Source organism: Tympanuchus pallidicinctus, unplaced genomic scaffold (genome assembly GCF_026119805.1).
Source record: "Tympanuchus pallidicinctus isolate F22 unplaced genomic scaffold, pur_lepc_1.0 scaffold22, whole genome shotgun sequence".
Taxonomy (NCBI): Eukaryota; Metazoa; Chordata; class Aves; order Galliformes; family Phasianidae; genus Tympanuchus; species Tympanuchus pallidicinctus.
In genome coordinates, this window is record NW_026294739.1 from 40,633,805 (window position 1) to 40,656,754 (window position 22,950).

General features: G+C 47.3%; 1 protein-coding gene across 2 annotated transcripts in view; it reads left to right on the forward strand.

Moving 5' to 3' along the window:
• Nucleotides 1–1,313: 1,313 nt before the first annotated feature.
• The window catches only part of EDC4 (enhancer of mRNA decapping 4), a 30,302-nt gene continuing 8,665 nt past the window's right edge, over nucleotides 1,314–22,950 (forward strand). Inside the window, exons 1-20 of one of the 2 annotated variants that reach the window (XM_052686152.1) lie at nucleotides 1,314–1,454; nucleotides 4,657–4,813; nucleotides 5,885–5,996; nucleotides 6,820–6,919; nucleotides 8,323–8,512; nucleotides 9,194–9,341; nucleotides 9,837–9,941; nucleotides 10,834–10,943; nucleotides 11,537–11,620; nucleotides 12,138–12,233; nucleotides 13,056–13,158; nucleotides 13,620–13,800; nucleotides 15,548–15,620; nucleotides 16,020–16,111; nucleotides 16,718–16,914; nucleotides 18,440–18,528; nucleotides 19,301–19,454; nucleotides 19,942–20,405; nucleotides 21,465–21,566; nucleotides 22,533–22,685. In XM_052686152.1, the coding sequence (XP_052542112.1) occupies nucleotides 1,376–1,454; nucleotides 4,657–4,813; nucleotides 5,885–5,996; nucleotides 6,820–6,919; nucleotides 8,323–8,512; nucleotides 9,194–9,341; nucleotides 9,837–9,941; nucleotides 10,834–10,943; nucleotides 11,537–11,620; nucleotides 12,138–12,233; nucleotides 13,056–13,158; nucleotides 13,620–13,800; nucleotides 15,548–15,620; nucleotides 16,020–16,111; nucleotides 16,718–16,914; nucleotides 18,440–18,528; nucleotides 19,301–19,454; nucleotides 19,942–20,405; nucleotides 21,465–21,566; nucleotides 22,533–22,685 (2,789 nt within the window). In that variant the 5' untranslated portion in view covers nucleotides 1,314–1,375. The remainder of the gene's footprint in view (nucleotides 1,455–4,656; nucleotides 4,814–5,884; nucleotides 5,997–6,819; nucleotides 6,920–8,322; nucleotides 8,513–9,193; nucleotides 9,342–9,836; nucleotides 9,942–10,833; nucleotides 10,944–11,536; nucleotides 11,621–12,137; nucleotides 12,234–13,055; nucleotides 13,159–13,619; nucleotides 13,801–15,547; nucleotides 15,621–16,019; nucleotides 16,112–16,717; nucleotides 16,915–18,439; nucleotides 18,529–19,300; nucleotides 19,455–19,941; nucleotides 20,406–21,464; nucleotides 21,567–22,532; nucleotides 22,686–22,950) is intronic. The other variant, XM_052686153.1, reaches the window with a different exon arrangement.

The following is a 22,950-nucleotide window of genomic DNA, read 5'->3' on the forward strand; positions in this document are numbered from 1 at the left end:
GGAGAAGGACCTGGGGATCCTGATGAATGAAAAGCTTAACATGAGCCAGCAGAAAGCAAATGGAGTCCTGGGCTCCATCAGCAGAGGGGTGGCCAGCAGGGACAGGGAGGTGATTGTCCCTCTCTACTCTGCCCTTGTGAGGCCCCATCTGCAGCACTGTGTGCAGGTCTGGAGCCCCCAGTGCAAGAAAGACAGAGAGCTGTTGGAGAGAGTCCAGAGGAGGGCAAAAAGATGATCAGAGGGCTGGAGCACCTCCTGTACAAAGACAGGCTGAAGGAGCTGAGCTTGTTCAGCCTGGAGAAGAGAAGGGTGGTGGGAAAATTAGGGGGTGATCTAATTGCAGCCTTTCAGTACCTAAAGGGAGCCTATGAACAAGAGGGGAATCAACTCTTTGGAAGGGTAGATAACAGCAGGACAAGGGGAAATGGTTTTAAGTTGAAGGAGGGAAGACTGAGGTTGGATGTCAGGGGGAAGTTGTGTACTGTGAGAGCGGTGAGGTGCTGGAACAGCTGCCCAGAGAGGCTGTGATGCCCCGTCCATCCCTGGAGGTGTTCAAGGCCAGGTTGGATGGGGCCCTGGGCAGCCTGGGCTGCTGTGAAATGTGGAGGTTGGTGGCCCTGCGTGTGGCAGGGGGTTGGAGCTTCGTGATCCTCGAGGTCTCTTCCAACCCTGGCCATTCTGTGACTCAGGTCCATCCCATAGTGCCCTTCAGTTTGTACCCGGCTCTGAAGACCTGGCTGGATGCGCTGCGTTTCAGTTCCGATGTTCCATACACAACCAGAGCTGGCTGATAGTATTACAGCGTGGTTGGCTGTCGTGTCTCTGTCCCCCTGGAGATGGCGGCATTTCCCTCCTGGAGGAATTGAATAAATTGATCCATCCAGCATCCGAGACGGCACACGTGAGCAGAATCACAGCTCCTTTACCTGCAGACCTCGCTAAGCCATCCGACCAACATTTCCGAGGGCTTCATTAAGGCTGGAAAACACCTCTCAGATCCCCACCCCCGCCGTGCCCACGTCTTTCAGTGCCGCATCCCCACGGCTCTGGGACGCCTCCATGGATGGGGGCTCCCCACCTCCATGGCCTCACCGCTCTGCGGGAGAAGCAATCGCTCCTAACGCCCAACCTGAGCTCGGCGTGAGGCTGGAGCGGAGGATATCGCACAGACCCGGCCTCGGAGCGGTTCTGCCCTCACAGAAGCTGCCCGGCCGGGGCGGTGCCGATGTTTTTCGCCCCGCCCTCCTCGCGCCCGGAACCCGTTGAACCGGCGGATGTTTCCCTTCAGAGCGTCTCCAACAGCGGACCGGAGGCGGAAGCGTGGGCGGCGGGTCGGGACGGTGCGGCGGGGCGGGCGGGAAGCGGGCCGGGCCCTATGGCCTCCTCCAACAGCATCGACATCGAGGACGCCACGCAGCACCTGCGGGATATCCTCAAGCTGGACCGGCCGGGAGGTGAGAGGCGGCGCGGGGCCCGGCTGTGGGCTCGGCCCGGGCGGGGTGAGCGCGGCCCGAGGCCCCGCGGGTGGGGCTCCGCTCGGCCCGTGTTCTCGTAGCCCGGGGCTGGGTTGGGGGTACGGAGCTGAAGTAGGCGGTGCCGGGGCTGCGCCTCAGTGCTGTGCTGAGAGCTGGGCCCAAAGCTGTGAGAAAGACGGGGAGGCTCTGGAGCTTGTCCAGAAAAGGGAGCGGAGCTGTGAAGGGTCTGAGCGCAGCCCTGTGGGAGCGGCTGAGGGAACGGCGCGGTGCAGTGTGGAGAAGAGGAGCTCGTGGAGCTGCAGCCCTGACAGGAGGATGCGGGGAGGGGTTCAGCCTCTGCTCCTGGGTAACAGCGAGAGGGGGAGTGATGGCCTCACGTTCGGGTCGGATGTTGGGATTAACTCATTTTGTGACACAGCTGCCTAGGGAGGTGGGGGAGTCCCCGTCCCTGGAGGCATCCCAGAGTTGTAGGGATGTGGCACTGAGGGACGCGGGCAGTGGGCACAGTGGGGATGGGGATCTGAGAGCTCTTTTTCAACCTTGATGATCCTGTGACTGAGCTCCATAGCGGCCACAGCTCATGCTGCCTTTGCGCAGCCACAAAGCCCAGAGGTTGGTGTGGGGTGAGGTGGGACTGTGATGGAGCAAATCTACAGAAAGGCAGCTTCGTAGAACAGCTGGCTTGGAAGGGACCTGAAAGCTTCCTATAGCCCAGGTGTCCCAAACCCCATCCACGGCCCTGAGCACCACCAGCAATGGAGCTCCCACAGCAGCAGCAGTACCAGGGTCTCACCTCTCTCTGAATAAATAACTTGTTCCTAACATCTAACCTACATCTTTCCTCTTTTAGTTTGAAACCATTCATTCTCCCTTGTCCTGCAACTATCAGGCTACATAAGAAGTCACTTCTGTCTTTTTTTATGAATTCCTTTTACGTGCAGGAAGGATGCATGGAAGTCTCCCCAAAGCCTTCTCCAGTATGAACAAGCACAGCTTCCTTTCCCCTTATTCATAAGAGAGGTGCTGCAGCCCTATGAGAGTCTTCATGGTCTCTGCTTCTGCTCCAGCAGCCCCACATCCTTCTTGAGCTGTGCTGGGGGCCCCAGGCTTGGACACAGTAATCCACATGGGACCTCATGAGGGCAGTGCGAAGGCGAACAATCTCCCCCTCATCCAGTTTCATTATTAGCCGTAGAAAGCTTCTAATTGTTTGAAGTTTCTCTTGTTGCTGGAACACGTAGGTGATCCAAAATTGTATTTCTTATACTGTGAAAAAAATACATTTTTCCTTTCCAAAAGCTCTCTGCTCCAAAAGGAGAACTCAGTGTGGTGATGGGGAACTTGCTACCACTTCCTTTACTTCCACTTTCTGGTTCTCTTTGAGTTTCACTTACACACTTTGATGTCATGTGGAGCGTAGCTGCTTTCCAAGGCTATTACCACAATGAAGTTTTGCCATGCTAGCTGCAGGCAACTCTGAGCAGTCTCTTCTGACACAAATTTCTCCCAGTTTTTGGTGCTGACATTTGTTTTTGTTCACGTACCTGCTGAACACCGAGTCTCTTCCCTTTTCTTGTGCCTTCAGGGTTGTGCTGGCCTGGCTCCCACTTAGGGCAGGGCAAAGGGCTAAGCACATTCCCCAACTTCAGTGTCCCACTGTGGTGCCCATCAGCCTCAGCCTCTGGGGAGTGTTTCCTTCTTCCCTTTCTCCGGAGCTGATGTCACCACTCTGCTGTCCATAAACACTGAAGTGAGCCGTCCCTGTTGCTGCAAATAGAGCAGAACATGTATCATCTTTCTCTGTTGGCCTGGATGCTTTTCCGTAGTGATTACTTTCTTGCTTTTGGCTGCGAAAGATAAACTGCAGCTGATGGGAGCTTATTGCACCTGCCAATGTGCTGCAACAGTCTTCATCTGCAACAGGAAGCGCAGCATGGGTGTGCTGGCTTGTTACAGAGCTGTGTTCTGTGACCTCATGCTGCGTGGCTGTGCTGCTGCCCTATTCACAGGACAGGTAAACTGAGATGTGCCCAGGCATCTCAATGCTGGGATGCCCTGGAGCTGCATGGGCTTGCTGTGTCCGTAGCATAGTTGTTGATTTATTGACCTTGTTCTTCATCAGCAGGCAAGTTTTAAATATTCTTCTAGCAAGTAATAGCTGCAGTTATGTCTGTAGGCATCAGTGCTCGTGCTGATGCATTAACGCCGTTCAGGCTGTTTGATAGTAGGAAGCTTGCCTTGCTTTCCAGGGAGCCACCTCCTGCCCCTGCTTTAGGTGTGTGATGTGTGGCAGCAGCAGTGGGGCTCAGCTGCAGTCTCACAGGAGCTTTGCAGCACTCGTTACCTGGCAACAGCACGTGGGATTTCAGTCTTTCAGCATGAATATTTCCTAGACAGGTGGCTTTGACTTCTGTGCAATTGCATGTAGGCACTGGTAGAGTGAGCTTGCTCTCCTGTGAGGATGGTCAGCTATTCAGGGGACATGGAGGCCGCCAGGCACCTTGCCCTTGGCCAAAGGTATGAAGGCAGGACACGTGCACCCCTCAAAGCAGAAGTGAAGCTCTGAATAAGTGGTTGCTTTGTCCTAAACTTGAGTGCTGTGAGCTTCCATGTGCTGAGTAAACCAAGGGACAGCTGTGGGAATCCCATAGGCACAGCTGCGTGGTTTTGTAGCTCAGTTGCTTGAACAGATCTGGACTTTGAGGTCACATCTTAGAGAATGGTTTGGGAAAGCATTACTGCCAGCCAAGCCCAAGTGCTGTATGTGCTGCTGTATGTACTTCTGGACTGCAGAGATCTCTGAAGAGTGAAAACGCACTGGATTTTGAAACAACATATCAAGAACCCTTTGGCATGGAATGTAAATATGAGATTCAGTAAATCTGAATTGTTGTCTTAGCCTTTCTGATCCAAGAATGTTACTTCCTTGAGCCTCATAAACTCCTCATTCCCATTTATTGGTCTCTGGTCTGCTGGGATTCCTCACGTAAGACAAGCACTGTGACTTCCACCTTCTATATAAGTTCCTTAGGTGGGAGGTCTTCCTTTTCCCAGCCAACTCAGTACATTCGACCTGATAGATCAGTAGAATCTGACTGCAAACGCGTGGAGGGAGTGTATTTCATGCAGCCCTATTTCTTTTAGATGGATCTTGTGCATGGTTGGTTGTGCTTCTTCCTAGGTTCAGTGAATGAGAACCAGAGACCGTCGAGTTCCTATAACGGAGACCTGAATGGGCTGCTGGTGCCCGATCCCCTGGTGGCTGCAGATGGACCTTCACTGGCCAAACCGGTGCACCGCAGCATTTCTCTGGGAGCTGTGCAGGAGAAGCAAGTCATGTAAGTGTTGAAGAAAGACTGAGAGTGGGTAAGAAGCAGTTAAAAATTACTGGTGGTGGGCCTGGGTGAGAGTGCTGGGAATCTGAGCAGTTTTACATTGAGCTCAACTGACAGCTGTGAGTCAGTGCTGCTGGTCAGAGCTCTGGGGTGCTGATGCACTGAGCCTGACTGCTGCCCTGTGCAGGAGCTGAAGAACATCAGCAGGGCTGTTTAGAGAGGAGAGCAAAACTGGTTGCATACTGACACTTGAGTCAGGATGGAGGTAAATTAGCAAGGCTGCAGGGAAAGCTAGCATCTACATTTGCATGTAGAACTCCAGCTGGACTCTTGCAGGGACCTGTGTTACCTGAGAGGTAACTTAAGCCAGTTTGCAGTAAAGACTGTGCACTTGTCAAAGTGTTTTTCTCTCCCCATTATTTAAAATAGAAAAGCTGCTCCTTGAGCTAGATGTCTGCCCAGCTCTGCTGAGCTCTGCATGTGCACTGGTGTATTTTGGACAGCACATGTGCTTTTACTGCTTACACGTAAACAAACGTGTGTAGAGCAGTGCAGATTTGCTCTTTGTCACAGGAGTAAATGCAAATCCAGAACTGCTATCATATGTCAGTCTAGTGTAGAGCTTGGCTTCGTGCAATGACTCTTCCTACTGTCAGAATTCATGTAAATATCTTTTGTTTTCTCTTTGTAGTGTTGAGGGAAGGTTTTATGAGACCCGTGAGCAGCATGCTCTGCTGATGCAGTTCAGCTGGTTGGCTTTGCTCTGTTTGCACCTTGTGTTGGACAGTAGTCAAGGCTGCTCTAACCAAATATGGGTCTGTGCTCAAGTCAAACAGGCTAATGGTCTGTGAGAAGCTGAACAAACCAAGTGTTTGGCTCTTCTCAAACTGACATACAGAGCAGGGAGACTTAAATTAAGGCAGTTTCTCTTCTCAGTCGTTCAGGTCAAACCCCTTAGATGCACAGATGTTCCTTCTGTGTTGCTGTTAACATTGTGAACAACAAATATGTGACCTCTGTGCTTTTCCTGTGGAGTCCAGTCTGATTTTTTTTGCCCTTTGCTTTTCTTAAAAGCTGCCTTTCTGGTGACGACAGCTCCACTTGCATAGTTATATCAGCAAAGGATGTGGAAATAGTGGCCAGCAGTGATTCCAGCATCACCAGTAAGGCCAGAGGGAGCAACAAGGTAAGGAGCATGAGGGAGCATGATTCTGTCTATTCTTTTCAGTCACATCAGCTCAATGCTTTGATGCTTTAAACAGAAATGCCTGTCTTCTTTTCCTGTGTTGTAGGAGTTTGTCAGGGAGCTTAGCAAGGGAAAAAGAACTGGAGCAGTATCTTGTGATTGATTGCTACTGTTAGTCTAGAGTCTGGCCAAGTTGCTTCTCGTTCTCAGGAGGGATTCCATAATCTAAGCTGGGCTTTCCTGGGAAAGTGCCCTTCTTCCCTGAACAGATTTATTTTGATGATTGTTTCTGTGCTGGAAGTTCTTTTCTACAGAGGGAGGGTTGCTCTTGGCAGCTCCCTAGCCCCAGTCTTGCAGAGGGCTCCATCCAGCAGGTCAGGGCTGCAGAAGAACCACTACACTGAGATACTGCTCAAATAAAACCAGAATTCTGTTTCTTGGAAAAAGCAAGTGCCAATGCAGCAAATAGTTGTTGTGTTTCAAAAGTGTCTCCAAGAACTGGGAAGAAGCCAGATGTGGTGTCAATAGGGAGATAAAGGCCTCTTGGCTGTAGCTGAAGGGCATGCACTTGTTCTGCACTATGACACATTTGGTGAGTCGTTTTCCTTCCTGCAGTGGAAGCAAATATTCATCAGCCTTCATAACTGTGAGTGTTCAGGACTTCAATACTTGGCATTCAGTTTGAAGTTTTTCTTAGCAACTGCTGCTTCAAAGTTTGTTATTAAGCATTAGAGGTCTTTACAAGAGGCAATTCTATTTGGCAAATCTGTTCCAGGAAAAGTTTATTCTAGACTCTTCTCATATATATTTTTTTTCTGAGCAGGTGAAAATACAGCCTGTTGCTAGATATGATTGGGAGCAGAAGTACTATTATGGCAATCTGATAGCTGTTTCAAACTCTTACCTGGCTTATGCCATTAGAGGTGAGGTACCTTCTTGTTTTTGCTGTTTTGCTCTGTGTGTATTTACAATAGGCAAAGTTTGCATCAAAAGAAAGTAACAACAAGTGTGAAATGCTTTTTCAGTGCCTGACCAGTGTGGTGCAGCAGGAGTAAGAGTGAAACTTGGAGGTACAGGGAAGGAAAGGGATGGTGGTGTGGGGGAGTTTGCAATGAGAAGTTTTCTGAGGGTAGAAATAGGTTTCACTGGACAGTATGTAGATGTTCACAATGCTCATCTAATGAAATGGTTCTGTAGCAAACAAGCTTCTCTGCGCAGAAACAGCCCTGTGGTAATTTGAGTAGATGCTTGTGATGGATTTGCTTGCATAAATTTAGAGTTGAGCTTAAGGCTAAATTTAGAGGAGGCAAAGAGCAGTGCAAAGGCAGCATGTTTTGTAGGAGAGAGAAGCAGAACAATGCAGGTACAGTTTGTGAGATAGTCTTTCTGGAACAAATGAGCACTTACATCTACAAAATCTCTTGGCTCCCGTGGAACCACGCAGTGTTTGGGGCTCTTTGGTCTCTTTCTTCTTAGCTGTAGCCCCCATCCATTTGTCTGGCCTTCTACAAAACCTACAGCTCCACTTTTGTGGGTTTTTTTCCTAGCTGAGGTTATCCTGCAGCAGCTGTTTTTAGGATGCCTTACCCTTTTTTTTTTTGAAGTGTTAAAACTTGTTGGGCAGCTAGGTGGAATTAGAAACAACGTGGTCCCCATAAGACTGCCTGCATAATAACAACATTCATCTGAAATGGGGAAGCTGAAAATCTTGGCTAGAATATGCATGCATTAAAGCATGCTCTTTTCAGTGCCTTTTCCAGGTGAATGATTATGCTTTTTGCATTCTCCTTGTGGAAGATGATTTGAGCTACCTGTCTCTCAGTGACTCCTTTTGTCCAGTTACTAAAAATGAAGTTGCAATTGAAGTTAATTTGCTGTCACTGGGGGTCGATCTGGAAGATGTGGTGGCTTTGTAATCACCTTGGGATAAAAATTCAGGCATTGCATTAAATGAAAACATCTTTCTAGAGAAAAAAAACGTGCTGAGAGTTGTGAGAAATGAACTTCTGTTGATTATCTCTTAGGTGGAGCAACTTAGGACTTGTGCTCAAGAAACACTGCAGGAAGATATGGGGAATTAAGCTGCCCCTTGCAAGGCAGGGGAAAATGCTTCTTGATGCTTCCATTTCCTCCTGCACCAAAGCTGAAAAATGCAGGGAATATTTTTGCATGCATCCTGGGTGTTCAGGGCGTTTGATGAGGCAATGTCCACAGTGTCTGCAGATTGAGGGCAGCTGATGGCAGGCTGGGTGCTGGGAATGACAAACAGAGAGGCAGGGGAGCTGCACAGATACGTGGTGACTTTTCCCCTCTGTCTTTTCTGCAGCTGCCAGCAATGGCTCCGCTATGGTGCGAGTGCTGAGCGTCAGCACTGCGGAGCGGACCTTGCTGAAGGGATTCACAGGTGGTGTGGCAGACCTGGCTTTTGCTCATCTCAACTCCAACCAGCTGGCGTGCCTGGATGAGGCTGGCAACCTCTTTGTCTGGCGCCTGGCCATGGAGAAAGACAAAATCCAGTATCTTGTCAAAACAAGCTTCGTCTCGGTGGTGGGGTAATGGTTAGATGTGAACGCGAGCTCAGAATTGCAGCACCTACTGTGGCCATCTAGTCCAACACCCCTGCAATGAACAGGGACACCACAGCTCCATCAGGTTGCCCAGAGCCAGGTCCAACTTGGCCTTGAAAGCCTTCAGGGACGGGGCATCCACCACCTCTCTGGGCAACCTGTGCCAGTATCCACCAGAATATGTGTGTTAGGTTGCAGCTTCTTCATTTTAATTGTATCCACTCGTTCCAACTGGGTCTGATGTGTGTGGATGGACGCGAGCACTCAGCCTGGGGTGGTTTTCTGGCTCTCTGTGGTATCGTTGTTGCTGCAGTGGCAGCTGAAATAACTCAATCTGTCCATCAGCAGTTGTGTGGATAACACATTCAGATGGGGGTATGTGCTTTTTTGCTTATCCTGCTCCTGTCTGCAGCCTGCAAGAGAAAATTAACAGAATCTATTAGCTTTTGTAAGCTTAACTTCTACAGTGAAGAAAAGCTGGTTTGCCTTGCTGCTTCTTTCTTAAACCACAGTCCTTTTAATTGATTTATTTACATAGCAATGATTCAAAAAACGTGAGGTTTAGTAGTATTTACCAGAGGCCCAAATCTGAAAAGCCAAAAAGCTATGTTTCTTAACTGTGGTGATCAGAGAGGAGATCTTGGTGAACATCAAACGACCTGACGGTACCCCTCTGAACACCTCTCGAAGAATCATCTGGTGTCCTTTCATCCCAGATGATAATGAAGAGAACAGTGAAGAGGGAAGTCAAACGTTGGCATTGCTGCACGAGGACAGGGTAAGGAAACATTGCTTTTGAAGATTATCTCGTGTTATTATGAGAGGGAAAGAATCTAATGGAGAAAAGAGCCTGTATAAATGGTTGGAGATGACAAGGGTTCTGTAGTCATCTGTGCTGGGGATCCTCCCATAACAAGATGCACGATTTCTCTCTGCTGAGGAGAGGTTGTGCTGATCTTTGAGGGGCTTGGAAGGAAGGAAGGAAAGTGCAAGTTTTGCTCAGCATCAAATAGTGAACACCACTAGAAACAATGTGGAGGGCCAGGGGCATCATTCCCTTGTTCAGACTTGGCCAGTAGGCACAGGAAGGTTTGGTAAGCAGCAACTGCAACTGCTGTGAGCAGTGCCAGGAAAGCATCTAGTGGCCAAGGTGGAGAGGGGAAGGGTTGTGTCACGTAGTTCCATGGGGCTGATATGTTGGGTAAAGATGTAGGAAATTCACGACAGTGTGAGAGCAACACTTGTAGAGGTAAACCTGTGTGTTATTTTGCAGGCAGAGGTCTGGGATTTGGACATTATCCGCTCAAACAACAGATCCTGGCCAGTGGAAGTGCCTAACATCAAAGAAGGCTTCATTGTAGTGAAAGGCCACAGCACGGTATGGCTCTGCTTCGTTTTCTTTACTACTGTCACATTCTGATTGCTACACATCATTTAGGCTGTCTTTGAGTTTTGCTGCCCCTGGAGCTGGAGTCTTTAATGCAGCTTGCTGTAGAAAAGTGCCTTGTCCATCCACCCAGTCACCCCCAGCGTTCTGGTTATGTGATTAAGTGCTCATGTCACTGCTGAGTGACCTCTGTTTCACGAGCCAAGGTGCATTTATAGTCATTTGCTTTGAAAGTGGCTTTTGAAAAACTCACCTGTATTTCCAAGGGCCTGTTTGACATCTTGGGCTGTGTTTCAACTGCTTTCTTGGATGTCACAGTAAAAGGAAAACCTAACAGTGCTATTTGTTGCTGGATGAGAAGGGGAAAACTAAGCCCAACATCATCTTTTATGATCCCCTCATGAGGGTAGCTGTTATCTGTCAGGAAAGTGGTCCGGGGCTACAGCTGAGCATCCAGGAGGTGATGTTGTGAATATGAAAGGTACAACTGGAAAGAATCCCATTTCACTTCCTGAAAGGGAAAATGACAAATTAATTATATCACCCAGGTAAAACAAAGTAATTCATGCTTGTGAAAAGCCAGAAAATCCCAAAGCACAATGAGCTCTGCTCATAATATGAGTGATGGTGGAAACAGTAGCAGAATAATCCATATAATCCATGGTACTTAACTTGCTGTTTGGAAAAGTAGATTATTAATTATGATTATTACTGAAAAGAGAAGTAAATTTTTCTCTGAAGTGTTGTGTAGTGAAGAAATTACTCTGATCTCTGGTTCTGTCAGTGTGTTAATCACATTCCTATTTGAAAAGGGCATTCTTTCTCCCTGAAGAGCTACAAAATTACTTTTCTTAATTGTTTTTTTTTTCTCTTTTTGGTTTAGTACCTGAGTGAGGGAGCACTTTCTCCAGATGGAACTGTATTGGCCACAGCAAGTCATGATGGTTTTGTCAAATTTTGGCAGATCTATATTGAGGGGCAAGATGAGCCAAGGTAACTGGAGAACTGGAAAATGAAGGAACATAGAGCAGAGCTGCTTTTTCTCTGAGAATTTTCTCATTGCAGGATTATATGGGATGATCACTCTCAGGACACAATAAAATACAGCGTAAATGTTTGTGAAGTGATCTGTTAGTGAGTAGTGATGTGGTGTCAGGTGTGGGATATCATCACATAGCGTGATTTGGTGACCTTAGGAAAAGCAAAAAGCCCTCTGTGAAATGCTGAATTCTGTGCTCTGCACAGGCTGTGCTCGGAGTCAACCTGTTACTCTCTTTCTTGCAGTGCAGAAGGCTGCTCTGGGCTATTTGTCTCAATGTTGACTTCTTTTATGTGTTGTGTCCTTGTAAAGATAAGCCAAAGGGCAACTCGTGTGCTCTTTGGTTGTTCTGGTCACCAGCAATGGCTGCAGTCTCTTATATAAGCAGCCAGACAGCTACAAGCTGGTAACACTTAGTGCCTGCTGACTAGGTGACTGCTTAGTGCCTGCTCCCTTTGGACAGAGGTTAACATGTTCAGGGCCTACATTTTACCATCTTCATTCACCTTTCCATGCATGCTTGATGTTTTCTGTGATTCTTTCCTAGATGTCTTCATGAGTGGAAACCACATGATGGGAGGCCTCTTTCCTGCCTGCTCTTCTGTGACAACCACAAAAAACAAGATCCAGAGTAAGGCCCAGTCCTTTACTTTGCGTATCAGAGTTCAGTAACATCTTCTAATGCTGATGTTGGGGTGTTCCTTGTAGTTGTGATCTTTAGCTTTGTGTCTGGAGCAGGTCCTCTCTTCTTCATACTACGTTTTCTAGTGCTGGAGAAATAGAGTGGACAAAGCACAGCCTAAAGTTACCTTAATTCTAATGTCTTCCATGAAAGCAAGGACAGATCTAAGTCAATGAGTCCTTTCAGGTTGGGGTTTTGCCTGACCTGTTGTCTTTCAAATTCCTGTTGCAGTTGTATAAAACAAAAAAAGCTGTTTTTGGTCTTTCTTCAGACACTTACAGATGTATAGTTCTTGAGCTACAAGAGCTATACTGGTTTCCAAGGTAGATTAGAAACAGAGATTTTCTGGGAACTTTCCTATTGGGCAACGCCACCTACGTGCTGCTTGTAAGGATAATTCAGTTAAATATCCTGCTGCAAGGGACCAGGTCTTCTTTAAGAGAACATGACTGTATTGTGCCTGCAGGGTTCCCTTCTGGAGGTTTCTCATCACAGGAGCAGATCAGAACAGAGAACTGAAGATGTGGTGCACTGTGTCTTGGACCTGCCTGCAGACCGTCCGGTAGGCGCCCACATGCTGACTCCCCTGGAGGTTGGCTTTACTTTGAGCCATGACACCCTACCAGAGCTCTCAACTTCCAGCTCTCCTTACTTTGCAGAGATGATCTTTAATTTTAGTGGAGTCTGCTCTAGCCTCAGTTAGAGCCTTTTTTTTGTCTGGTGTGACATATCTGTTGAAAGCCATCAGGGCTGTGGTAGGCTGTCAGGCTTTGGTATGGCAGCAGATCTGAGATCAGATCATTACTGAGATCTGTTATCCTTGCTTTGGTCTGTAAAGTGTAGTTTTGATTTGATTTGCTGAGCCATGTAAGTCCAGAAGTTCAGATGCTGCTGCAGGCCTTCCTTTTGCTCAGCTTGTGCTGTTCCTTGATTTGACTCTTTTGCTCTTTTGTGGCTTCTGTGATCACATGCACTTGTAAGGCCACTTCTGAATTGTCTTAGAATGAGAATGTGATTTACAGCTGAGTGCTACTTCTTCCCATCTCATATTGCAGGAGATCCAGTGCCTGAGAATTTGTGGATGTTCTTAAATCTGTATCTGTTGTCCTCCCATGAATGTAGCATAAGTTACCTAAGGACATAGACTCATCTTCCATTTAAATGTTTGGAATTCATAACTTGATGCTATTCTATGATCCTCTTGCTGTCCTCTTAGTTGATGTCAGCACTGACTTTCAGCAGTGATGCTTCTTGTTTAGGGGGTGGTTGCACTATAATGTGACTGTAAACACCTTAAGATTCATTTTGACCAATGCACAGTAGTTGTGGTTGTACTAATACACCTTGTTTTCTGTGCCTTCTCCTGTCTTGTTTGTGGATCTAGATTTTCTCCTGACATCTTCAGCTCCATGAGTATTCTTCCCAGCCTGAAAGTCTGCCTGGATCTCTCCGCTGAGTATCTGATACTGAGCGATGTGCAGAGAAAAGTAGGGATTTCATTTTATTGCTGGCTGTGTGGGTAATGGTGGCACTAGAAATGTTTTGTGTGACTGATTCTGCTGCCCTGGTCAAGGCTTTGCATGTTAATAACTGAAAATGTACAGAGGTTGGCCTCAGCTATTTCAGTATAAGATAACAGATGGTGACAATTTGGCTGATTAATCCGGAGGAGCCTGAAGGATTATTTCTTACCACAAAGTAAAGTTCTTATTTGGAGGAACTTGTCTGGCACAACAGGATTGAGTTCCTGATCAACTCTAACTCAGATAAGAGCGTGCTTATTGTGGTTCCCTGGCGTGGGTGTGCTCTTACAGATTTAAACATCCCAGGCCTTGTTCCTTGTGTTATTCCCATGCTCCCAAATGTAGATTCTAGGCTTTATGTCCACATGAGCATGCACGTGCTATGCTCTGAAAGCCCAGTGACATACTGTTTTTGCTTTTATTAGGTCTTGTATGTGATGGAGCTGATGCAGAACCAAGATGAGGGCAAAGCTTATTTCAGTTCCATCTCAGAGTTTCTCCTAACCCATCCAGTCCTCAGCTTTGGCATCCAGGCAGTGAGCCGCTGCCGCTTAAGGCACACTGAAGTGCTTCCAGCAGAAGAGGAAAATGACAACTTGAGTATAGGTAGGTGACAAAGAGGGAGTTTGGCTGCTCTGAGATCAGGTTGTCTGTCCTGATTCTGGCTTGCTCTCTTCTTTTACTCTGTATGAAAGGTGTGTTGTACAGCAAGAGTATTTCTGAGAAGCACTGTGCAGATGGTTGCAAACCTCTGGAGGTCTGCAGTCCAACCTGCTGCTTGAGGCTGAGTCAGCTCTGCCTTTACCCCGTTCTTTGTGGGAGGCCTTGAAACGTGACATTTCTGTCCATGCTCTGATGCCTTAAGGCTACACCTCTTCAAAAGAAACTCAACCTGGGAAAACCAAGCTACAGATCATAGCCATCGCCTCTCATTGCACAGCAATGCCACTAGAGATGTTTCTGTTCTGTCAAATCATTACAGGGCTGTGCAGGTTTGAGTGCTCTGATTAAGATACCACATGAGCTGCTCAGTATCAGGGCAGTGTTGCTTTTGCAGTCGTATGGTTTCCTTGCCCCCAGCAGAATACAGGGGAAACCACCTCTGTCATTGTAGGGCTATGAGTCTCTCCAGCACAGTTCCATACAGGCTCACAGCAGCAAAAGAATTTCTGAGAGAGCCATCAGGATATATTTCTGTGACTGCCTGTCTTGGTAAACTCTGTAACATCAGAGGTGTGAGCACGTGGTCTGAGAACTGATTGGTTGCTTCTGAATTGTACTGCCTGAGCTGTTTTGGGATATGAGGACAATATACACTCTGAGTTGATGGTGAGATTTTTCTCCATCATGTATAGAAAGCATTTTCCCAAGCTACAAAGCTTCTCACAGCAGAAATGAACAAGAAAGTCTCTTTTTGAGGAGAAGCTTCTGAGAGAGATACAAGATGTAGTAACAGCCTGAAGAATACAGTGCCTATGATAGTGAGTCCTTTGGGGGATTGTACCTTGATTGCTGCCTCTCTTTGGCTGTCAGTTTGCTCCTGACCTTCTACTTTTTATCAGTAAAACCTGAAAAGATGTTTTGAATAATCATATTTCATGTTAGAGGGATTTCTGAGCTATCAGTACAATATACTTCCCTATGCCCATTCTACATAATTTTAGTTGAGTGATGTTGTCAGTATGAGCAGCATGTTACTCTAAAACACAGGAGAAAAAATGACTGATACTTTTAGCAAGTCAGGAGTAGAAGGGATGAAGCTGCAGGTCCCCCTGTTAGTGCTTAGATGATTAGGACAAATTGCCCAGCAGTGCTTAATTTAGCTTTTATTATGGGGAGTTATCCCTTCTACTCGGCGTTCATTCTTAGCAAGGAGAATGATTCATGCCTTGGCTGATTATTATTGGTACTAGATGGTGGGAGGTTTTTGCAGGGCTTCTCATAGCTGCAGTTACTCAAAGCCAGAGGGATGGGTTGTGACCTAGTCTGAACTTCTGTGGGATAGCATGTCTCTCTTAAAATACACCCAAGCAGTCATGTCAACAGCCAGAGCAAATTCTTGGTAGCTCCAGACCTCATCTTCCTCGACTCTACCTGGTGGAATATACTTCTTACTTCCCTCAAGGCTTATTTGACTTGATCAGAGTGAATTTGATTGTTCTCACTTCAGAAAGTAAAAGGAACAAAAGTAAAAGTGATGTAGGCTACGTTCTCCCTTAACAGAACGAATCTTCCTCTGAAGTGGAGGAGCGATGAAGCTGTGCTCTTCTGGTTCTTTGCTCTGATGGGATTTGTAGCCATTTGTTTGCATTTTCCACCCAACTTCACGTCTTACTTTTGTCTTATTTTGCAGAAGGTGCTCAGGGAGCAGGGGCTGTTGAGTCAGCAGCTGGCGTGCTGATAAAACTCTTCTGTGTGCACACCAAGTGAGTATGTAGAGCAACTGTCATGGACAGTGTTGTCCTAATCCCACAGTGACTTACAGGAACTGCTGTGTGCTTACCAGTTTCTTTTGCTCCTGAGGAAAGACTGCTTGAAACCCTTGAAGCTTTTAGCTGTGGTGCATTTGGTGTCCCCACAGGAAACAGCCCAGCATGGTGCTGTGGCTAGGAAATGCCTTCATGTGCTCTGGGTGCCAGAACTGGATGATAGAGCTGAACGGGGGTCAGCTTCTGCTTTCATCGCAGGCAGAAAATGCCAGTGTGTATTCCAAGGGTGTCAGTTTCATTAAGACAAGTTTTTTCTAAGGCTTGAACTTTTCTTGATGACTCGTAAACTAATCAGAGATGCCTCCTTTTGTTTTTTTTTATTTAATATTTTTTCAGAGCACTACAAGATGTGCAGATTAGATTCCAGCCTCTCCATAGTCCTGACATGGGTGCATCTGTGCCTTCCCATGGCTCTCATGAAGAATTTGGTGAGTGTTTTTGAGAGGGGGGCTGGTGGGAAACAGCAAGAGGGTGTTGGTAGGTTTCTGGCAGCTTTGGGTGCCTCTTTGTAGTAGTGGTGTCGTTGCATGAAAAATTCTCAATGTAGCCTAGCAGACCACTTGATTGGAGCCCAGTGAGAGTGTGGAGCACAAGGATATGTTAGGGTGGAAGTGCTGGAGCTTGTGCATACTTGGTTTTGCTTTCCTAGGTGATCAGGTGCTGGGGCCAGAAACACGACGTGTGTTTTGTGTCAGATGGAGGGAATCACAGTGACATCAGAGCTGTGGGGGCAGAGGGGCTGGGTTGTGTAGTGTTCTTCAGTTCATCTCCTGCTGTGTCTGTTAGAACTAATGCTGCTGCGTTCAGAGGAGAAAGGAGGGTTGTACCTTGTGTTATCAAAGCCTGATAACATCCACTCTAGCACATAAGAAATAATCAGAATAGAAAGTTCACCTTGCTATTAGTTTTGATCAGCACGTTGCAGGTTTTCTGTTTAGTTTTTTGGAATTCAGTGTGGCTGGAAATGGCATAAGTTCAACCTTTAGCTATTGAGTGAAGTTCCTGCAAGCTGATGTTTGTTTATCTCTTGGAAGCCTTTCCAGATCACATAGCTGATCTAGGCACAGAAGGGCTGGGATCTGAAAAGGGATCTGTGCACGGCTCTCAACCCGACTTGCGCCGTATCGCGGATCTCCCTGTACCAGCAGACTTCCTTTCGCTCTCAAACGATGCCAAGCCTAAGCTGATGACTCCAGATGCATTCATGACACCGAGTACATCTCTCCAACAGGTAACCAGAGTTTAGCACTCAGAGGGGTGGTGGAACGGATGAGTGTGGATTTTGATACTTTTGGGAATGTCTTCTAGGCAGTAATGACTGAACACAGGAACCTTTAGCTGTACAACAGCTGGTATAACTGTGTTGTGTAGAAATGTGTGTGCTAAATAACTATTTATTCTGGGAAACTACTCTTGCTGGTTTACACACATTGTTTGGGGCTGTGATGTAGTTCTAATGGCAGAAAAGCCCTAACAGCTTGTGCTGTCCCTGTGCATCCTGTCTGACAGGGTCCTGGGGGAAAGTGATCAGATAGGTAAATGGGACTGGAACATCTTCTGCATAAGATCTGCAAGTCACTGATCTGGTTGCTCAGGCAGTGTTTTGAATCTGGCACAGCAGGTCTTAATTTGTGTGGGAGACGGTGCTTCTGTACTTGTTCAGGGACTGTGGTATTGGGAGCCTTGTGAAGCATTAGTTGAGATTTGCTGATCTTTGGGAAGAGTAGCAAAGTGTCTGGGTGAAGAGCCATAAGCAAGGATCAGTAGTGTTTAGTGTGTTTAAAAGCACACCTTTAAATAGCTTGATCTGCAATGTAATGAGAAGGCATGGATTCCATTGGTGAGAACAGGCACTGTTTGTGCTTTCTTTGTCTTCCCATGAGAAATGGACTGGCAGCTGTTTTTTGCCATGCTGGTGTGGTTCTTACAGACAAGGGGGAAAGGTGCTTGTGAGCTGCACTCTGCAGGCACATCTGAGGGCAGGGTTTCCACTTGCAGGGGAGGAGTGTGTGGTTGTCACTGTGTACGTGCACTGGAGGAGCTTGGGTGAGGGTGAGCAGCACATGGAGATGTGCAGAAATGAAGTTAGTGTTGAGCCACCCCTACTGACAACCTAGGGACCAAAGAATAAAATCAAATCCTCGTAAAGATCCTCGTTGGTGTTAGCAAAGTTGTTGTGTGCAGAAATTAAATATGTGCCTTCCCAAAGCAAACATGTCCTGAGAGTTTGGAACAACTGCTGAAGTGATGGCGCCTGAGGGCCTCATAGTGCAGGCACAGCCTTGAGTTCAGCTTCATCTCTGTGCTCTGCAATAAAGCATTGTAAAGAGTGAGAAGCCTGGCTAAACAGATTCTCACAGCTGAGTATGAATGCTTATGTTGGTTTCTCTGTAGGTATTTCTCAAGGCTTGCATATCCCACTGTGGTCTGAGCTGCTGACCAGCTCGTGAGGCGAATTTGAGTGTTCTGTTTCTGGTGGAAAACAGAATGGTGATCTAATGCTGAGCCCTGCAGAATGCCAATTCTGATTAGGGGGAGCAGAACCTCTGAAAGCAGTCATGGTTCACATGTATCAGGATGTATTAGGGCTGGCTTCTGACCTGCCCCTAAGTTCCCAGCCCTATAAGTCGTGATTATTATTTTCTTTTCCATCTTTGCCTGAGTGTCTTTACAAGTTCTTCTGAAGCCAGTGTTCTCAGCTTAAGCACTGCTGTTGGATTCTTCTGTCATGTTCACCTCTGTAAATTCTTTCATAGATCACTGTATCTCCAGGCAGCAGCGTCAGTTCCCTGACTGCAGTCACAGCCATGAGCAGCACTTCTGTCACAGATGCCTCTATGTCCAGGTAAATAGAGCATGTATTAAATAATATATTTGCAGCTGAACCAGTACTGTTCTTCAGCATGAGCGGAGCTGTGGTGTGTCCTATTGGAGAGCTGGTTGTACCAGAGTTGGAAACTGGCCTGAGTCCCAAAGTCCCTGTTTGGACAACTGCTTGTATCTCTGGTGCAGCTTGGAGCATGCCTGTTGCCTTCCAAGGGGCTTACAGCAGTGATTAATTTGTGCTCACAGGGATTCTTTTCTTGCTTCTCAGTTTTGTTGCTTTACATGCTTCTCCCAAAGGGCTGTCGTTGTTTACGGGTAACAGAACACTGCAGCCACTGAGGAGCAGGCTGCTAATTGGGAGTGCTAGGAAAATGTTACTAGTGTTGAGGTGTGTTGGGCTGCATAACAGGGGAAGACTTTACTTCTGGGGGCTGGAAAAGGACAAGAAGCTATCGTGTGTCCTGTTTCTTTCTAAACACTCTACAGCATTAACTGAAGATGTAATTAACCCCTTTTCTCAGAGAATCCCTCAAATTCTAGGAGATTACAAAGCCTTTCTATTTCTCTTGTTTCCACTTGATTTTGGGGGCTGTATGGTGACTGGGAGATGCAGCTGTTAGTGGACAGGGAGTAGCTGATCTCAGTGGAAGGGAGGAAGGCTTGCAGGACACCAGTGAAATTTGTGGTGGGGCTCCTCTGTTGTCCTGTGGACCAATCTCCTCACCATGAGCGTTTGATGAGATGTATTGTAATGTTGGCCTGCTTTATTTGTTTGTCTCTTCTCTCTTCAGACCATCAGAAGACTTGACTGTGAGCCCCAAGATGCAGCTGGACACCAGCCTCACACTGAGCAGCAGTAGCAGCAGCCTGCAAACCAGTCCTAGGAGCCATTCTGTTCTTATCCCAGGCCTTCCTGACAAGCTGACACCAAAGGCGCCTGTTCCAGTAAGCTGAAAATGTTGTTTCTTCCTTCTCTGTAGGCTGTATAACCTGAAGTTGTTCTCCAGCATTACATTTTCTACATATTCAAACCAGCAGTGGCTTAAGTGTTGTGAGCAGAGGTGAGAAACAATTGAAATCTAGTGGGTCTATTTCTGTGTTGCCTTGCATGCAAGTCAAGGAAAGTGACGTTTGGAGGAGAGTTGTATGCTGAAGGGTCAGTAAATGTTTTTATACTTGTTATTAGAGGAAAAAATGTGCTGCTTTTGCACTGGAAAGTCAGAGGGGAGAACAAACAAACGGAGTGGTAGCATGCAGTCTCATTACAAGTGCTGGGGCCCTTCTCCATCTGCTCAACAGTGGAAGCACAGGGATCACGTGCAGAAAGGACACAGCTGGCATTTTCCAGAGGCGGAGGCCAGCGTAAGACACAGGCATTTCTTGGGGTGTCTCTGCATTACCCTGAAGTCTCTTGTTTGATTTCTGAATTCAGGTCACAGCGGGGAACTCCTCTCTAGCGCTGGAGCTGCAGGAAGTGGAGCCCTTGGTGGTGCCTCAGGCTTCTCCCACCCGTGAGCGTTCGCCGGACGTCATTTCCTCTGCTTCCACAGCCATGTCCCAGGACATCCCTGAGATTGCTTCTGAGACCTTGCAGCGTAGCTTTGCAGCTGCTCCGTCCGCACTCTCTGCAGAAGTGCTGGAGCCCAGTCATCACGCAGACAGTATGGCCTCTGCAGCCTCAGCCTTGCATTTGCTGTCTCCGAGGAACCGGCACAATTCAGAGCACAGCCACCACTCTTTGGACATGGCTCCGGTGGAGGTGGACAGACTGAATGCTCCGTCCTTACTGGAGACTGCTTTAACTCAGGAAAATGCATCTTCGGACAGTGTTGTGAGTCAGCCATGGCCAGCAGCTCCTGACATAACCAGAGAAACCAGGAACAGCATGGCAGACAGGTAATCGCTCAGATGGGTCTTGCTTAGGATGGTGTCTTTGTGCTTTTCAAGCTGCTAACTTGATGAAAACGTCTCGCGTTAAAGAGTTTTCCATCCCTTCTTTTCCTTAAAGAATCTGATGATTCAACCTTACTGTGTGCCTGGTCTGTATAGGCCACATCCTGTGTTTCCTAGACCAAATCTATCAGTTTGTGCTCTTTGACCCTTTTAAGCACAAAGGATATCTGCTAAGAAGGTGAGGTCTGTTTTACTGGCCTTCACGTTCACCCTGAATAGAGGCTTCAGCTGGAATTTTTATTTTTTTAGCACGCCATCTCTGGAAAGAAAGCTGGTTCAAGCTAAATTCATCTCAAGTGATCTCCCTGCATGCTCTTATTTGATTGAAAACAGTCAATTAGCACGTAATTGGCAGGTTGATCGTGGGTTACTTTCTCTCTCTTCTATGATTGGCTTTCTGCAGCTAGCGTTGTAAATAAAGTGCTTTAGAAGTGAGGAAATGCATGATGTCATCTCTGCTGAGCAGGAAGAATGGGGCAGCATCACATAGGCCTGCTCACAGGAAGCAAACCATTATGCTAGCAGCAGTGCTTCATTGCAGGATTAGTGTCCTCGTCTTCTGATGGGACAGGGACAGTGAGGTGACTCCAGAGTATCTCTAAACTGCTGCTGCTTGCACCATGAGAAACTTAGCACCAAGGTTGGCACCTGCTCAGTCAAACCATCAAGTGATAAGCACTCAGTTCTGTGTGAAGATCCATGCTGAATTCAAATAGACCTACTTTGTGGCTTAGGTGGATGTACAGTTTGCTTTCAAAACTCCAGACTGGGTTCAGTGTTGCAAGAACTGAAAGACTTGGAGAAATCAGTACCTGCACACAGCACTCGCAGCTCTCTGGGTTTGTGCAGATCAGTTTGTTTTGTTTGTGTTGTTTTTTTTTAAATTGAATTTTAGGTCTTCTGTCAGCATCTCCCATGGAAGCGGAGTAAGCAAATAACCAAGCTGAAAGACACTTTCATGATGGTGTATGTATATATATATATATTTTTTTTTTCCTCTAGCCCAAGGGATGAGGTTGAAGAAAAGCACAAGAGCTCTTCCTATCATCGACACAGCTACCACCTTCTGCAGCACGACAGCCAGGATGCTAGTGCAGAACAAAGGTACAAGAGTGCTCAGCCCCCTCTCTCGCCCTGCATGGACTCTGTTCAGGCTGCATTCGTGCTTCTGTCCCCAGCAAGCCTTCACGTGTGGGGTGAATGTCTTTGCTTTGTCTCCTGATTCAGTGTGTGTGCCTTCCAACTTCCGTAATGTTCTGGTGCCTTCAGCTGATCATGATTGACCTCTGGACATTGTCCAGCTGACATTCTGGAAGGCAGGATTTGGCTTTACTGCTCCTAAGAGCAGGGACCAAACTTGGTTTAATTACCAGTGCAACTCCATTAAGGAACCTGTTCCCAAATCCTTTGCTTTAGATAAGGTAGGGAAGGTATCTTAGGAGTTAGTTTCTCGCTTTTGCCATCTTTACTCCCTCACGAGCCACCCTGGAGCTCTGTGGGCATGTTCTGTGTGCCTGGTGAGCTCAGAGCTGTTTGACAGCTGTGAGTTTGTTCACAGTCTAGTCTTCAGTTCAGAGTCTGTGTTGGATGGCTTGTCAGCAGCTGAAAGACTCTGAGGCACTGAGCATCTCCCAGTTTCTAGGCTCAACCCGATTCTCCTATGTTCCTGCAATACTTACTGCATTAAGTGCTCTCCTTAAGCTCTAAGGGTGTGCTATGCTTGGGTTCCCTGCTTGGGTCAGTGGTTGCATCCCAGGGCTTCTATGCTACTGTGTGTATGCAGCAAGAAGAGGCACCAGCAGCCACTCTGCCTGAACAGCAGCTCTCAGTAATGCAGAGACCCTTCAAGTCCTGTCTCGCAGCACTGGAGCTCTGCCTGAGCAGGCCTGGATGAAAATGGAGTGGCCTCTGCAGAGGTGTGTGTGTTAGAGATGAAGGTGACAGGCGTCCTTAGCTGAGTGACCCTGGATGTGTGTGGATGCAGAGCAGTGTGAAATCCCCTCCTTACAGTGCAGACTGACAGCATGCGGTACTGCAAGTGATGTCCTCTCCCCTGCTATTCCTTCATAGTGACCATGATGATGAAGTTGCAAGTTTGGCTTCTACATCAGGTGGATTTGGTGCCAAAGCATCTACGCAGAGGCTGCCTGTGAAGGACTGGAAAGCCAAGGCATCCCCTCGGGCTTCCCCAAAGCTAAAGCGGAAGGGCAAGAAAGATGACGGGTATGCTGGGCTTGCCAGGGTGCAGATGGCTGTGGGACCAGCTGTGCAGGGCCTGACAGAGCTATTAGCAGCAAGGCTAGGCTCTGAGGCTGGGCTGTGGCCAGCAGCTCCCGGCCCTGTTTTGCAAATAGGAGCAACCCCACAGAAAGCATTGCTGGCTGCACAGACACTGGGTTCACTTAGGGATGTGGGAGGAGGTTCTGCTCTACTCAGAGTCCAAAGTGTAGCAGAGAAACTGATGGTAGGTAAATCACAGAACTGTACG